The sequence below is a fragment of the Coloeus monedula genome (assembly GCF_965178545.1).
Source record: "Coloeus monedula genome assembly, chromosome: 15".
In the NCBI taxonomy this organism is placed as follows: domain Eukaryota; kingdom Metazoa; phylum Chordata; class Aves; order Passeriformes; family Corvidae; genus Coloeus; species Coloeus monedula.
The window spans coordinates 15,076,622-15,092,980 of record NC_138795.1 but is presented as its reverse complement, the minus strand read 5'-3'; the positions used below and the strand labels follow the sequence as shown (position 1 = coordinate 15,092,980).

Below are 16,359 nucleotides of genomic sequence, written 5' to 3'. Positions count from 1 at the left end.
CTGAATGGGATCCATTATCTGGGGTTTGAAATCTGCTACAAAAAGTCAGGGTGACTATTGCTATTTCCAGAGATTACTTATCTGCTTACTTATTTCGCTGAGCTCTGCTCTGTGCTTTCTGGGCTCGTTATTCTTTTATCCTAATGAAGCACAGATACATTTTGATGCAGTACCCATGCTGCAGCACTGCTTTTGTATGGAGAGTAATGAATAGCAGATTTGGCTCTTTTCTGTTTTAATAGACTTACAAGAGTCTCTCTGACAGAAACAAACTCCAGAAAATACCTTGATTTAAAAACAGGCTATGTGGTATTCTTACTGTCCTTTTCATATAAAACTTGATTAAAATGGGATGTGACATCAGTTGAAAAAGTATGAAAATCAAATTTTCTTTATTACGTATGTGTTTAGGCTAACCTATGCCTACAGTTTATCTTTGTATAATTTATGCTGTCTTTGTGCCATGCCTTAATTTTGAATACATTTGTTGAAGATTTCCTGCAGCATTCATCTATGATTGTCAAAAGGAAGTTTTATTCTAAAAAAAGAGATAGTACTGGTTTTAATTATGAATCTAAATAGCTTCATAACCAGAGTGAACTCTGAATTTACATCATTTTTATGATAGCCACACCATTCCAGGTTTATTGATTTTGTCATTTGCTTCATTACATTTAATGCAAACCTTTTGTATGAAATTATTCCGGTGCTGTGCTGGCCATGGAGAGGTCAGTGTGTGCAGTCTCTAGCCAAAACAGCACAGCAATATCATTTTAGTGCAGACTCCACGGATAAAGGGGGGTTGGAAATACTGTCCACCAGCAGAACAAAGTTTGCCTTTTCCTCTTGACCTTCCCAGCTGGACAAAGTTAAAACCACAGCTTGAGTTGTCTTTTTTTCACTCTTCTTTTCTCTCCCCCTGCGTTTCGCTTCAGCTCTTTGGTGACGAATGTCTGTTACTGGAGAGGAAAAGGGTGTTTGGGGGGTGGGTTTGGGCAGAGCCTGCAAGATCCCTGGCAGTGCCAGGCTGTGCTGGGAATGGCCTGGCAGCACCAGCTCTGTGCCCAATGGAGATCTCCCAAAGGAGATGGTCTGCAGGGAGTGCTGATCTCCTGCTCAGAAGCTGTTTTCAAGAGCCACTTGCTTTTTGGCTTTCAAGGCAGAGACACTGTGTGTCTGAGGCCTCCAGTTTTTTGGACATTTCACTGGGATTAAATTCTGATATTTCATTTTGTAAATAGGCAACAGTGTGCCAGGATTTGCTGTCCATTTTAATGGGTCTCTGCCCATGGCAGGGGAGTTGGAACTAGATGATCTTTAAGGTCCCTTCCAGCCCAAGCCATTCTGTGATTCTCTGAATAAAACTTCTTGAGTTCTTAATTAATACTGCATCACTTTTTCTGGATAACACGATTATTATTTTTAATGTAACTTCATTTTAAGAAGTGTTGAAAACACTATGCAAAACAGGTAGGTAAATGGATCCTTGTTTTCCCAGAAGGCAATGACTTAGGCTCAAAAATTAATTTCAGTAATTGATTGGGGGACTTGATTTCCTGCACCACTCTTCCTTGACCTTGAAATGAGATGGATATCCCCCTGCTTTTGACCCCAACTCTTAACTCAGCTGCAGCTTTTTTTCCTGACCCAAGCCCTCAACTCAGCTGCAGCTTTCTGTATGAGAGCAGAGCTGCCTATTTAAAACAAGCCTGTGCAGCTTCTTGCCACATTTAGAGCCCAGAAGGGAATGATTATATTTTTCATTCAGTGATTCAGTCTGTTCCATGACTTTGCTATCCTGCAGTTGGGTGACTCCATGAGATAAAGTGTAGAAAAACAAAGCCACCTGCAATTCAATTCAATACAAAATTGATATGCCTTGAAAGAAAAATATTAAACTGTGATGGTATAACTGTATTGTAGAGTTTTTTCATCACAAATTGTTTTTATAAGAACATATGCTCACTGTGTTTCATCAAGGGATATTATACAGTCCTTTTAAACAGCTCAATTGCTGCATCACTTGAAAATTTCCTCAAAAGAAGTTCAGATCATGTAAATCCTACATGGATATTAAGAAGATCCTATGGAGGATCTTTGTTTTATTAAAAAAAACCCTCCATGTTTTTGCTTGGATCTGCAGTGTTTTCTTCCTGTATAAAATAAGGATCTAAATCTGAGTAAAGCACAGAGGGAATTCTCAGGCGCTGAGATATCTGTTATGAGATTAATAGAAATAAAGTTGATTATCTAGGTGCAAATCTGAGAATGGCTTTAGTATAATAGCTTTGAGGTAGGCAAGAATAAAACCCCTTTTGTTTAAGACCAGATGACACAGGGTGAGTGGAGACAGCAGCAGTGGGAAAGGCTGTGAGATGATTGTCTCATTTGTACAACTGATTTCTGCTACTGAATATCATTTCCCTCCACTTTTTTTTCCTACCAAAGGCCTGTGGGATCTAATTTTGCTTTTGTTTACCCTTTGGTAGTCCCATAAATGTCAAAGAAACAAATGAGAGAATTCCATCTTCATGTGGAAGTAACCTCTGCTCCAGTCTTTTGTGGGTTTCTTTAAAGCTCTTTTTGGAGTTATTTTTCCAACTCGTTGAGCAGCACAGTAGCACTATGGTAATGTGCATACCCAGCTTGTCCGAGGTGCATTTGCTCACTTAGGATCCTTCTTCCTTTCTCTTGTTTGACTAGGGAAAATGAGGATTTTGGAATTGTTTATTTGAAAGAACAGGAGAGTTTCATGAATGAACGGTCAAGATTATTTCCCTATATAAATTCTGCATCAATATCCTGTCAATCACAAGTTGCTTATATGGCAGTCATGATATGTTAATGCTAGAATATAGAGAGGTGCTTTTCAAAAAACACCCCAAAAAAGCCCCAACCCGAACCAAACCTACAAGCCCTAGAATTTAACTCATTTGAAGAGATAAGAGATATATTTGGGCTGTATATAAACTGTGATGTGGTGCACAAGAAATCTTAAAGCAAATTATTTGCATTACGATGCCCATAAGCAGTTCTTGGTGCATTTCCAGGAGCCCAGTAAAAAGCATCCAGCCTGCCTCTCAGGGCAGCAAAACAGGACTTTTTCATACACATTAAAAATGGCATTTTGTGGCATGGGGTGGGAAATGGAGCTTTCTGGTGTGAAAATTAGCTTTAGAAATGCGATTGATTTTTTTCCCCTTTTTTTTCTTCTTCCTTCTACTTTTTTTTTTGGTGACCTTTCAGTAGCCCTGTATGCAAGTTTCACCCTTGAACCTACTTTATTTTGTATTTAATTTATATTCTTAAACTCGGGTCATATGCAGCAACAGCTATTGATTAGATCCTGCTTTTAAACCCAGTCTTACAGGGAAGATGACTGCTGCAAAGAGGTCAAGTGGTTTGCCTGAAATAATTCACTGAGTAAGGGGGGCTCACAATTATCTGAACCATTTGAGTGGGGGCTTTTTGTTGGGTTTTTAGTTCAGTTTTTAGCTCTCTGCCTGCAGCTCTCACTGCTTTTCAGAAATGTGGTGCTCTCCCTTCCTGAGGAGCAGCTGAAAACATAATTAAGGGTTAATGTTCAGGCGGGGAGGGGGAGCAGCCAGCCCTTCACAATAAGTTGGGCAATAAGCAGCGCTCTCAGGAGAGTGACTGAGAAGGATGGGAGAAATGTCCTGTGAAGCCAATTGTTCAGGTATCCTCTTTACCTACTTACAAAAAAATTACTGCTTTGATTGCAAGAAAGAAAAAATTGGGGCTGGGCTTTTTTCTGGCCATTTTATTTCAGCGCTGTCAGGTCTGAGTATGAATTAGGTTTTTGAGGTTTTGTCTAAAGGGTCAGGTAAGGTGACTGGTATGTTCTTGTGATCCAAACTTTCTGCCTAATCCTACCTGGGAGTACGAGTTTTCTTGCACGTGGCATCCTTTTTGTCATGACAAACCTGGCAGAGGTAGCAGCTGTCTCTGTAAGAATGTGTTTATGGACTAATGTCATGACAAAATACTTATAAAAATATATACCACCTAGCAAGGAAATTTCAGAGTCATCTGGATCAATTAATTTTTAAGATCCTTTGATAGTGGCTTCAAGTTTGTAAGGCTTGTAGAATCTTTATTCAATGGTTAGGGAGTAAATGTGAAAGAACATTTCAGAAATGTAAGCATTTATATTTAAGAAATCACAATGTCTAGGATGACCTGAAGGTTGTTTTGATGATTTCAAAATAAAATATTTTTCTTTAAAAAAATTTTAAAAGTACAATTTGCAGAGAAAAATATTGAAGTCTGTAACTTGCAGGAGATTCTATACATAAACCTGCCTCTGAAATATTTTCTGTTGATATCAGAAGTAAGGTGCAAAAATTATTTAATAATACTAACCATATTTCTACTAGTAAGCCATCTTCTATCCATATTTTTGCCTTAAAATTGGGCATGCAGTTTTCTCATGATGCTGTTTTTACCAGTTTTTGATGACATAATTCTTTCACATTTACGTTCATTACAAGCCCTGCATTTATAGATAAGTGCAGAGTTTTAAATCACTCAAGTCCCCTGCAAGATGGAATAAATTCCTTTGGAGGTGACCTATCCTCCTGCTCTTGCAATGTGTGTTGTCTTAGGATTACGGTTGTCCCTTGGTACTGGGATTTCTGAACTGTGATGTTTCAGCTCCTGGGTCGAGTTATTCCTTGCCCAGCAGTTTATCTCTTCAGGAGATTGGCAATCCACAAGGAAAGCTAAAAGACCTCAGCACCTGTACCCGATTTTCAGTTCTCCCCAAGAATTAAGCTTTTGTGAGGATATCAGGTACCAGCAGGGTTTTTGACGATTTTTTCCCTTTCAAGCACTGCAGTCCAGTAAAACACCAGTGCTGCTATACATCTTTTACCTATATCTTTATAAAGGTACTTTGTGGCAGTAGTGACATCATCAGTAATTACCTATTGCACAGCGTTCAGCACTTTTGAAATGAACTCTCCCTCCTCCATGTTTTATGTTAGTATTACCTGTCTGAAGGCCAGAGAAGAACATTTTAATTTGGAAATGATGTGGGTTAGTGGAACTGGAAGAGATGAGTTCAGTTCCTGAAATTTTGTAAAACCTCATGACACTGCTGACAGCTCAGGGGAGGAGGAATAAATGTATTAAGGGGTGAGGGACTCAAATGCTGAAGTCATCCCATAAATGCCAAAAATAGATGGATGCCATTTGTTTTTATGAATTAAAAGAAACAGACCTATGGTTACATGTAGGTGGAAAGAAACTCCCTGGTGAATATGCACAAGAGTTGTCACATATGCTCCGTGCCACGTTTCTGAAGGATATGTGGCAGTGCCACATTGATTTGGTAAAACATTGTTTGGGAAGTTGAAGATCTGCTAACAAAAACTGAATGCAGTCATCCAAACATATTGGGTGCTTATGGTTCATATGGGCGTTCAAATAGAACATTTGTTCCAAAATGCTCGTAAACATAAATCTGCAGGATGGATTGCTGTCCTTACCCCCAGTGACAAACATTTCACAGATGACGTGAATCTGGCTGCCTTGAAAGCAGTGAAACAAAACGGCTTTTTTTGTCAACTGTGATCCAGTTTGCTGTTAATTCCAGAGCACTTTTCAAAGTATTTAAAAATTGTTGTAGTTACTAAGTGCCTAGATAACCAAGAAGAACATTGGATTTGGTTCCCATTTAATCTATCAGGTAACTTATTTGTTTTGGTTCCTACAATCTTTTTTTGGGTTTTCTTTTGTTTTACTTTTCTTAGAGGTTCATTTTTTTCATTCTAGAAACTGGTTATTCTTTCAGAATGCTTCTTGTTCTGGTTAGTTCTTTTAAAGTGTTGGAGGCTTTCATTTGTTAGGTGCAGGTGTTTCACTGACAGCGTAGGTGAGTTTGGGAATTGTTCTAGACCTGGTGTAGACAAAGGAGTGTGGTGGCAGAGGGGAACACAAGTCACAGAGGCATAGCTGGTGTGGCATCCTCAGGAATATCTCATAGGATGATTAATTTGGATACGGACAGCTAGTAAGGGAAGAAGAATAGGTCTTCAGGTTCGTGTTCAACTGCCCAACAAACACTCCATGTCCATGAGTGGACCTCAGGAATGGGGATAATGAAGGATCAGCTGTAGGCTGGCCTGCTCAGGACTCTTGCTTGCGAGATCTCATTGTATGTGACAGAATAGCAGAGTTTAGTGCTTACTGAAGCCCTTTTCCACTCTTCTTAATCTAAGGGAAGTGTTATTTGCTTACTCATCTATAAATACATGTATATGTAACTGCCTAAATTACATATATAAGCACACAGAGTCCTCAGAGAAGTGCAGAGTACTATTTTTATAAACTTAGTAAAAATATAAATAAGCATATAAAAAGCACACAGCAAGATTTCACCCTTTCTTTACAGTTTTTGTAGTATAAGCAAGTAATGCAGCAACCCAAAGCACACATTGCGTTAACTTATTTGTTTGAAATCATGTAGCAGAACAAGCAAATTTGGGGCAATGAGGTATAGAGTCAGACTGTAAGAAGTAATTCCAGTGGGACTCTGGATGGGGAACTTGATTTCATTGCCTTGAGCATGAAGTTTGATGTAAATGCCTTAAAGGCTTGTGAGGTTCAGGCTGAATTCCAGTGTCTCTCTCCTTCAGCACAGACTCATCTGAACTCATCCATACTCTTATCTAGAATTGATTACAAGTCAGCCACAGCTCTGACTTGCAAAATGGGATGTGATGCTAAGAAATGACAAATATAAAGACTTAAAATCAGAGGATCAAGGCTTTGCATATGCATTGAAGCAACCACTGGAAAACAAATTTCAAAGGTTTTTACAGTATCTCGCCAGCCCTGTTTTGTATCAGTAAGAGGGTAACAGCACAGGGCTGTAGTTACATGAGGTACTTGGGGCTGCTGCTCTTCCTCAGCTGGCCTGAGAAATCATGTACCAGCAAAGCAGAGAAATGGTTAAGAGTCAGAATTTGGAGCTGCATGACATTTAGGAGCATTTTTGTGTTAAAAACAAAACCTCTGACTTTGATAATACCCAGGCAGGTCATCAGTGAGCAACACAGAACTATAACTAAGCCAAATGGCTCCTTGTCTTAAGGTAATGGAAAACACTTACATTTTTGTTGGTTAGTTTGTCAGTGGCCAATTTTACAGCAGAAATTACTAGAATGGGATAAATTCCATGTCTCAGAAGCAAACTGCTGTTACCTGATCGGTATAGAAGAAAAGGGGTAAAACAAAGCAAAATCCTGGAAGCACACCCTCCAACCCTACTTTTCATTGTCTGGAGTGCCACTTATTTGTCCTACAATACAAACCCACAGCTGTGGTAAAGATGAAATGGCCTGATTTGGAACCCTTAGGAAAGCTTCTGAGCCTGTGTTAAGCATGGTCAGTGCTGGAAGCCCCTATCAGAGGGATTTAAAATTGATGCAGTATCTTGAAATATGTAATTTGTGAACTGTCCTCCAGCAGCTATGGGAGTTGGTTGAGGAACTGAGTAGGACCATGCCAAAAAAAATCCCCCAATCCAAAATGGGATGTGGAGATACCCAGAACTGTGATTCCTTTTCCAGCTTTAGCTGGCTATTTTTTTATTTTTAAACAGTCTGATAAAACAGGCTTTGATTGAAAACTTATTGGTGTGTTATACTAAGAAACTACCATTTACAACTGCAAGCTGTTAATTGGATATTATCCACAAGTTTTTAATATTAATTTTCTAACCAACAACAAAAAAAATAAGGTTACCAAAACAAAAAAAATGAACAGTTTTGCCCACATTTACCAGCCATGCAGCAAGGCAGACACTCTACCATGACTTTACTCACAATATCACAAGTCATTGTATGACTGCAGGTGATAGCATTAATCTAATGTGATATGGGATTTCAGAGAGGACAGATGTCTGGAGATCGAATGTCCAGATTTCCTTTTGCTCTGTTATCCCCCTAACCCTGTAAAAAACAGCCACTTTTGGGCCTGGCCCTGGGCACGTTCACCTTCCCTGCTCTGCACTCACCCTCTGCCACAGCCTCTATGCCCCACAGCGTTTTCATGTTTGCTGCTCAAGTCCAAGCTTCTCAAAGGCCGAAGAGCCTTAATTTTCCTCTCAAACCTGAGTTTTGTAAGTTACTAAACATAAAAATGTGTCAGCAATGAACACCACCAGAATTAACACGTTAATTGTCCCTGTTCAGTAATCTCAGGGTGAGCTCTGCGCGTTCCTGTGCAGCCGGCACGGGCCGGGCTCGTGGGCAGTGCCAGGGAAACCTGCAGTGGTGTCCTCAGGGCAGCAGGAATGTCACCCACGTCCAGAACATCTCCTGTCCAGTGCTGTGGCCAGGAACCAGCAGAGCACTAACCCTGCCTTGTTGTGTCACACTAGAGAGTTTCTTGCAGCCCTCTGCCCTACTGAGCCCATTTCAGAAATACCGGTGGCTCCAAAAAAATTTTGTCTTTGTCGACAATACACATTTTAATAGGAAGGGATGGAGCATTTGGGGTCTTTCTTTTTAAAGTTTTGGTTCTGTAATGGATTTGTTACAGCACGGAACATACGCACAGAATGATTTTAAGGAGAGAACCCAAATCGTGGTTGATGCTGCCGTATTGATCAGCAGTAACAGCTCGCCTGTGGGGGCTTATTTGTTTTGCCTTGGAAATGAGCGTGACTTATGTGCTGTTAGTTCCATATAAGTGATGCCATGATGGTGCACGAGCCTGTGTAAACACCAGCCTTGCTCATAGGGCACATCTTCTGGGCAAGGTGCAGGGGTGCTGCTGTCCTGGGGCCAGGATGGGGCACGGGCAGCCAGACCCTGCACACTCGCTGTGCCTGTGCCTCCCTTCCCTGCCAGAAACACCGGAGAGGAGGGAGGGGCTCAGGGTGTGATGGAAGCAGCAGCCACAGATAAGCAGAGGTCAGGCATCACTGCAGGTCAGGGGTGGAAGGCAGCAGTTCCTGTTCCACCTGCAGCAGCTGGGTGGATGGAAACACCTGCAGCTCCTCCGCCTCATGCTCTTTGTACATTACAAATTTCTACTCTTTATTTAGATGAAACAACTGCATATTTTTTCTATGGAGGTACCTTGCTTTCAGATTTTCCAGTTTCGTAATACAGCCCCTAATGATATGATTTCCTGTTAATATTCCTAATCTGATTCCCTAGTATAATTTTCTATTAATAAGGTCACTGCTTAGTAACATTCTGAACTAGAACTTTCCCTTATGTGTGGTATTTGACACTTGTCAACTGAACATAACAATAAATAAAAATTTAAATAAGTGCAAACCTTCTAAAACTGTAAAAAACATCACAGTAAGTAACTCCCATTTTCTCAAACACCCATTTTATCTTCCTCATTTCTTCCCCTTTTCCCCTTTGGGGCTATGGCAGAGGAGAACAACAGATGGTTATCAGTCAAGAGTAACTAGGGAAACGGCAAAACCTGCCCCAATTGCTATGGAGACAGCCATTTCTGTGCTTGGTATGCACTATTTGTTACATCAGCAACCAGAGAGAGTTAAAAAAAGAAAAAGAAATGTTCTAAAGCACCTGGTATTGAAAGGAAATCCAATGTTTGTGTGTGTTTGTCCTTGTGGCAGGAGTAGTCTCCACGTTCGTTTGCCACTCAAGTTTTGCTCTAAGCTGATATTTCGGTTATTTTTGACAGCAGCATTTTGATTTGTGAGTTAATGTAATACAAATACTCAGAGTAAATACTTAATACTTTTGAATAGTCTGCAGAATAATTATTCATAAGCAACTCTTGCCCTTCAAATTCCTGTCTCCTTGAATTTAACAACCTGGCAGCACAGGTTGGGTATGAAAACTGAAGACAGAGAATATGACTTTACCCAATTATTTCAGGCAGATGAGCTGTTTCTGCGCAAAGCCTCAACCACAGCTTTTGGCAAAATCACATCCTTGGGAAAGAAAAAAGGAATTTTGGAACACTTGTAAAAATCTCAGAGTGAGATTGCAGCTTGATCACAACAGCTGTATCAATCTTTTAAATTTTCTAATACAAGCAAGCTCTTATAGAGTGATTTTATTGTAGCATAAATAGAGTAAAAATTAAATGGAAGAAATGCATTAAAAGCTAGTTTGAAAGAAGTTGATGTTATTTCAATTTAATTTGATTTAATATTACTTCAAAGCACCATCTTTCCCCATTTATTGGGTCTTCCTTATCAATTAATACAAGGATAAGGACTTTAGTTTGGTATGTGAGAAATTTTAAATAGGTATGTTGGTGTCACTTTCCTTAGGTATTTTAATATTCTTGAAGTTATGTAAGGGTAATAAATGTTATAGAGTGTCTCTCTAATTCTTACAGGTTATGGAAGAACTTAAATACTAGAGTGCAAACTTTACAGGAAAGGGATAACATAGAACCAGCAAGTCTGTATTAGAAATGAAATGAAAAAGGAAATGGAAGGGAAAAATGTTGTCCAAAGAGAGGTTCTTTTGGACATACAGTTGGCAAAATTATTTCTTTTCTAAAAATGAATCTATAATAATTTGCAGTGAATTTACCTTCCTGTGAAATCACTATTGAAATCTCTTTAAGTATTTTGGTGATACAATACCTGTAACATGGATACTCTGGTTAAAAATGCAAGTCTTTCATTAATGAGGAAATGGCTTCTGCCTAATTTTTTATCTACAAGTGTAGATACAATCTGTAACAGTAGGACAGCAATTTTACATCAGTAACAGTAGAACCTTAAATATGCAACTATTATTACACTGGTTTTTTATGCTAAATGTGAAAGATGAGAAAGAAATTTGAACAGTATATATTGCAGTAGTCATTAATACTGGCTTTTATTTAAATATTTAACTAGACTTTGAGCAAAATATAGAAAGAGGTTATAGTAATTTAACTACTGTCACAGTATAATTAAAAAAAGATTAGCACTTGAGCTTTGCAGTAGGCTTGGTAGTGTTTGAAAATGGAAAAAAAAAAATCCCTCACTGAATAAAGTACAAAACACTGGTTATAAAGTCCATTATTTTTAAATGTTGATGCTTGAAGGGCCTCTTCTTTGCGATTGTGAGTATGGCTAATTACAGAAAAGATGCTGAAATCTCTACTTATATAGTTGGTGTGCTGTAAAGAAACCTTGCTAGTAATGCAAATGGAGGGTTTTAAGCAGAAACAGTTTTTTAGTGTTAATAAAAAATTAGTTTATTTCAGTTTCGGTAAATTTCACCCTGCATGAATTCAATTCTTTAATGTTTTAGAATAGTTTTGTGTTTTAAAAAAAATTTAAAGCCAGTAACATGATAAAAATTATATCAGCTTTGTTGCTGGGGATTTTTATCTCTCAAATGCATTTGTAAATTAAATATTCCTTATTGTTGTGAGCAAAACCTTCAAGGCTCGGTATTTAAAGGATTATTTCAAATGGCAAAAGAATATATCAACATTGTAAAACCCTATTCCTTCTTAAGAGTATTTGAAATGTAACTCTTATTTATGATAGATAATGCACAAGTGTAAATGGATAAGCCAGAGTTACACTCTGTCAGGGAAAAGGTGTTTTAAACATTTAAAGTGGCATTTTAGCCAAGCCATAGATTTTGCTGTGATGTAAATCTGTTAGGATGCAGTGTTATGTCTCATTTCTTACAAAGGTGATTTGTGTCTAAGTTTGGGTTTGTTTTTTTCTTTAAAACATAAATTTTAAATTTTATCAATCAACTGCATATAATGCAGTCACATCATTTTCCTGTTTTTTAATAAAACCCAAGAGCAGTTATTGAGTCTACATTAGAGCCAAATTACAGTAATACTTATGGCTTTATGTATTATAGCTCTACCACATGAAAAATGTCTTTTCCTCCAAGGACTTTTATAAATTCTTGGATTGTTTATAAGCATTTGTGTCACACTCCACCTAAATCCCATTTGCCCATTCAATACTTTCCTTGCTTGAGTGCTTTGCTCTGTTCTCTGAGCTCTTCTGGTATTGCTCGTCGTTATCTCTTGGCATTGTCTGGTGGCTAATTGCCTGTCACGGAGATCTGGGATCCCTGGAGCCTCCTAGGTGGGGTCGGGGTGGATAATTCAATCTCAGGGGAGCTGCTGGGTTTCCCAGGCTGGGATCTCAGCTCAGAGTTGGAGCAAGGACCTGTTCTGACAATGCCACCCAGCCCAGCTCCAGGCTTTGGGTCTGCCCAACTCCGGTGCTTTGTGTCTCATGCATGAGAGATTCAGCATATAACCCAAACACTTTGCCCCAAATAGAAGTTAGTTATCTATGTAACTCAGCAAGATTTGAAGGTGTCACACAGCTCAGTTACTGTGGTTTCATTCATCCTTCACTGGCTCAATATTTCTGTGTGAGAACGTTTTTTTCCATCAGAGGCAGTCGAATCACTTGGTAGGCTTAGATAAAGTCTGAGCTTAGTGCTGCATTCCTTCAAAAGGCAGAGTAAATGCAGGTATGAAAAGTGATTTTGTCCATGTAATTTTAAAATTGCATATTAAATCTGAGTTTGTGTTGTCTGACCTTTTGCCACCAGTACATTGCACCACTACATGCATAACAACCCATTTGTAATCTCAAGGAAAAGATTTTCTAGAGAGGGTATGAGTGCTGACAAATAGAGGTGGCATTTAAATCTGAATCAAGGCTTCTTCAGCCCAAGGCCATTTTTTAAAATTTACCTGTAAAGCTGGAGCAGGTGAGATGTGTCTCAGGTAGCTGCCCTGTGCTCCGTGTGCCTGAGTGCTCTGTTCAGAATGCAGCGATGGAGAAACAGGAGCAGTGTCACATGTTCCTTAGGGAAATGTAGGTTCCGCCTATTCTGAAATATTGGGGTTTTTCTCCTTTTTTCTTTTTCTTTTTAAGTTGAAATTTTACCTTCTCTGCATAGGATTAATTTTATTCAAGTTAGATGTTCTCCTCAACAAATGTTAGGCATGTCTGTTCAGCCCCTTGAGGAGCTGCATGCACAGACTACCCACACTGAGTGTGTGAGCTGGCTGCTAGTCCACATCACAGGGGGTTTGTTTTGTCTTCACAAGTGAAAAAAAATGTGCTGATCACCTTGGCTTTCTGTAAGACTTAAGATTTTCCCAAAACTTTAAATTTAACACTTTGTCTTGGAAGGAGGACATTTAGATTTAAACTCTCAAATTTCTAGTCTTGACTGAACCACTCACCAGGGTGCTCTACAGATGCAGAGAAATAGGATTTCCATCTCTACACACGGAGAAATAAACGGAGAGGCAGAGGGTCTTAAAACCAGCCATGCCTAATTTTAAGACAACTAGCACTTCTCTTCCTTTTGAGAAGAAATTCTCATGTTTCAGTGCAGATGTGAATGTGTTGGTGTGATAGATACCAAGAGACATGAGCACTGTGACAAAGGAGCATTAAATATGTGAGTCTCACCCCAGAGACTGTGAGGGATTGGTTCACGGGCCACAGAATCAGGATGTATCACTAATGAATATGTTCCCTATTTACTGATAGTCCTGCTAAGTGTGTGTCTTCTGAGCATTGAGAGGTTTCCCTTGCTGTGATCCTGTGCATCGATCACGCAGACTGAACCTGGTCGTTGGCAGTGGCATGACTGGACCTGTGGAAATATGATTAAAATAGTCATTATGCTTTTTCAACAAAAATCAATGTATGAGAGTAGCAGTTTTTTAAAAAAACAATACCCACCTAGGAATCCCTTTAATCAGAAGGCTTTGTGAGTAGCACACGGGGTTTATTTACTTATTTTAGTGTATTTGTCAGAAAAATCAATATCATAGTATAACTCCAATAAAAATGGTGTAATATATAGTACTTCCCGTAGAAGGAGAGGGAGAGGTGATTCTCAAGTTGAGGCTCCTTTCTCCTCATCATGTTAATATCTGCCAACCAAGCTAAGTGTAAAGTATTTAATCTTGCAGACAGCACTGCATTTAACTCGTTTGGGGTTTATTCCTCTTCAAAATGCACCATCCTTTCTGTTTCAGCAACAAATTTTTGTCAATTAAACAGGGATATCAGAACAAGGCACTCAGCAGCCAATGGTCTTCTCAGCAGTCAAAACCAGAGAGGTTTTAGGATCTTTGGTAGGTCATCAGAGAAACAGAACATAAATACGTATGTATACATTTACCCAGATATGTATATATGCTGTGCATGAACTCCTGCACACAGAAAAATCCCTTTTGGAGGTCTGTACATCCCAGTGTCTGTCAGTATCAGAGACATCACTGAAGTTTGCCAAATTCAAAAAGTTCTCCAAAGTGAACAAATGCTACGAGAAACCTTAGGTTGGGCTTTATGCTTCCAAAGGTTTTTAGCAGACTTTAGAGTGTGAGTGGGTTTTCCTGTATTTAACTCACATAAAATATGATGTTCATTGATACCAGACTACATCACAAAGGGTAAGTTTCCATAGTTGTCAAAGATGTACACATCCAAGATGCTCAATGTTAGCTGATCAAACTCAGTGCTTTGCTTTATTGTTGTATAATAAGAGAATTGCTGCAAATGTCTATTTAGACCAAAAATTAGATACAGCAAATAATTGGAAAGTAGTTGGTGAAACTATACAGCCATATTATACATGGGTGTAATATATTTGCTATAGTTGCATATATATTTTTTAAAATAGAAAACAGAAACTACAGTGTAATATTTGTGTCTTTGTTCAAGATATTTTACACATGCAGTACAAAGGTCTCTGCCTCACCAAATCCAAAGTTTATGCTGTGCAAATGGCAGTAACATACAGAGTTAGGAACTTGCATCTATTTTCTCATGAAATGCAGATATTTTACTTGCATGTGACTAGATATGTAATTTTATTTCTTAAAGTGTAAAATTTAAGGGATCAGATGTCAGAAAATGTAATCACTGAATTTTAAATTACAACTTTAATTCTTTTAAGCATAAGAGACAGATGTAGCTGTCCTCCTGTATCCACATATATTGCAAAATACATTTAAATCATGCACGTACAGGGAGACAAATGAGAGAACACCGCCATCCAAATATTAAATTACACATTTTGAAGCAAAATAGTGTTTTAAGTGTACATGTGTATAATGCTTTTTGTCACTGGATTGCTCTCCCTGATGCAGTTAGACAGAATCTGTATTTAGTCAGAAATCTTTCAATAGAAAGGGCTACCAGATGGGACCAGTAACAATGCAGAGAGGCATTGAACCACCACAGACATTTGGTGCTTAGAATAATAAAAAGACTATAAAATTAGATTAGTTGAGTCTAATTTGGAATTGGTATATTCCCTATGCACTCTCACAGCTCTCGGGTAGATAAAGCCTGGAGATTTAGTACTGTCAGGACAGAGGACTCCAACTTCCAGTAAAAGAAAAAACGGCATTCTGGGAGGTCACGGAGGGCAGCCCAGTGACCTCCAATGATTTACAGGCCTTTAGCTTAATGAAATTGTTTCAGTGACATGACGGTAAAAGCTCATAATGGATTGGATGCCCTAATGTAATGAAATTACTCCCTTCTGCCTTAAAAAAGAAAAAAAAAAAAAGGGGGGGAAAAAAAAAAAAAAAAGGCGCAATTAATATTTACTGAGACCTGACAGGCTTCAGTGTGCGGGAGCGTGCAGCGCTGTCAGACAGCCGCGAGCAGCCCCGAGCAGCGTGGCAGCTGAGCAGGCGCTGCGAGGGGGTGGAGGGACACCTCGGTGACGGGGAAGCCCCAACCTGGTGCTCGGAGCCAGCCTTCATCGTCTCCCTTCCTTTCTGCAGGCAACTGGACAACAACCAGATCAGCTGCATCGAAGATGGAGCCTTCCGAGCCCTGCGCGACCTGGAGATCCTGTGAGTTGACTTGAGCGGGGCTGGGGCGGTGGGGGGGTGGCTGTCCCCGTGCTGCAGTGCTGGCGAGTCTGGGGGCTCCACAGCCTCCCTGCCCACCTCAGCAAGTGCAATCTCACACTTCCCCCTGGCTGGCGTTATTGCTAATTAAACCACAATAGACGACTTCTGCGCTGCCGCTCGTGAGGAGCACAGAGATTGCTGTGCTCGCTGCTGCGTGGAGCAGATGGGGTTCAGCAGCATTCCAAGTGTGTCCGATGTGTGATCCGCAGCCAGAAACCTGCCCGAGGCTGCCCAATGCCGAGCAGCGGATGGGTAACAGGTTCATGGGGAGCAATATTATGAGGTATGTGACTGCTGCCCTAGACAAAAAGCTGTTTCAAAGGTGTTTGGTATATAAGAGGGAGGAGAGATGGGCTCTTGGCAGGCTTGTTCAGTGCAGTCATTGGCTTTTGGGGAGGATCCTTCTCTGAGGGCTGAAATAACACCACGTTGTGCTCTTCACGTACCACAAACTTTACA

At 39.6% G+C, this 16,359-nt stretch overlaps 1 protein-coding gene across 1 annotated transcript in view; it reads left to right on the top strand.

The window, feature by feature from the left end:
* The window catches only part of SLIT3 (slit guidance ligand 3), a gene marked incomplete at both ends in the record, with an annotated part of 466,119 nt that overhangs the window by 247,428 nt on the left and 202,332 nt on the right, over positions 1 to 16,359 (top strand). The window contains one exon of the mRNA XM_082291121.1: positions 15,769 to 15,840. Coding sequence (XP_082147247.1) covers positions 15,769 to 15,840 — 72 coding nt within the window. The remainder of the gene's footprint in view (positions 1 to 15,768; positions 15,841 to 16,359) is intronic.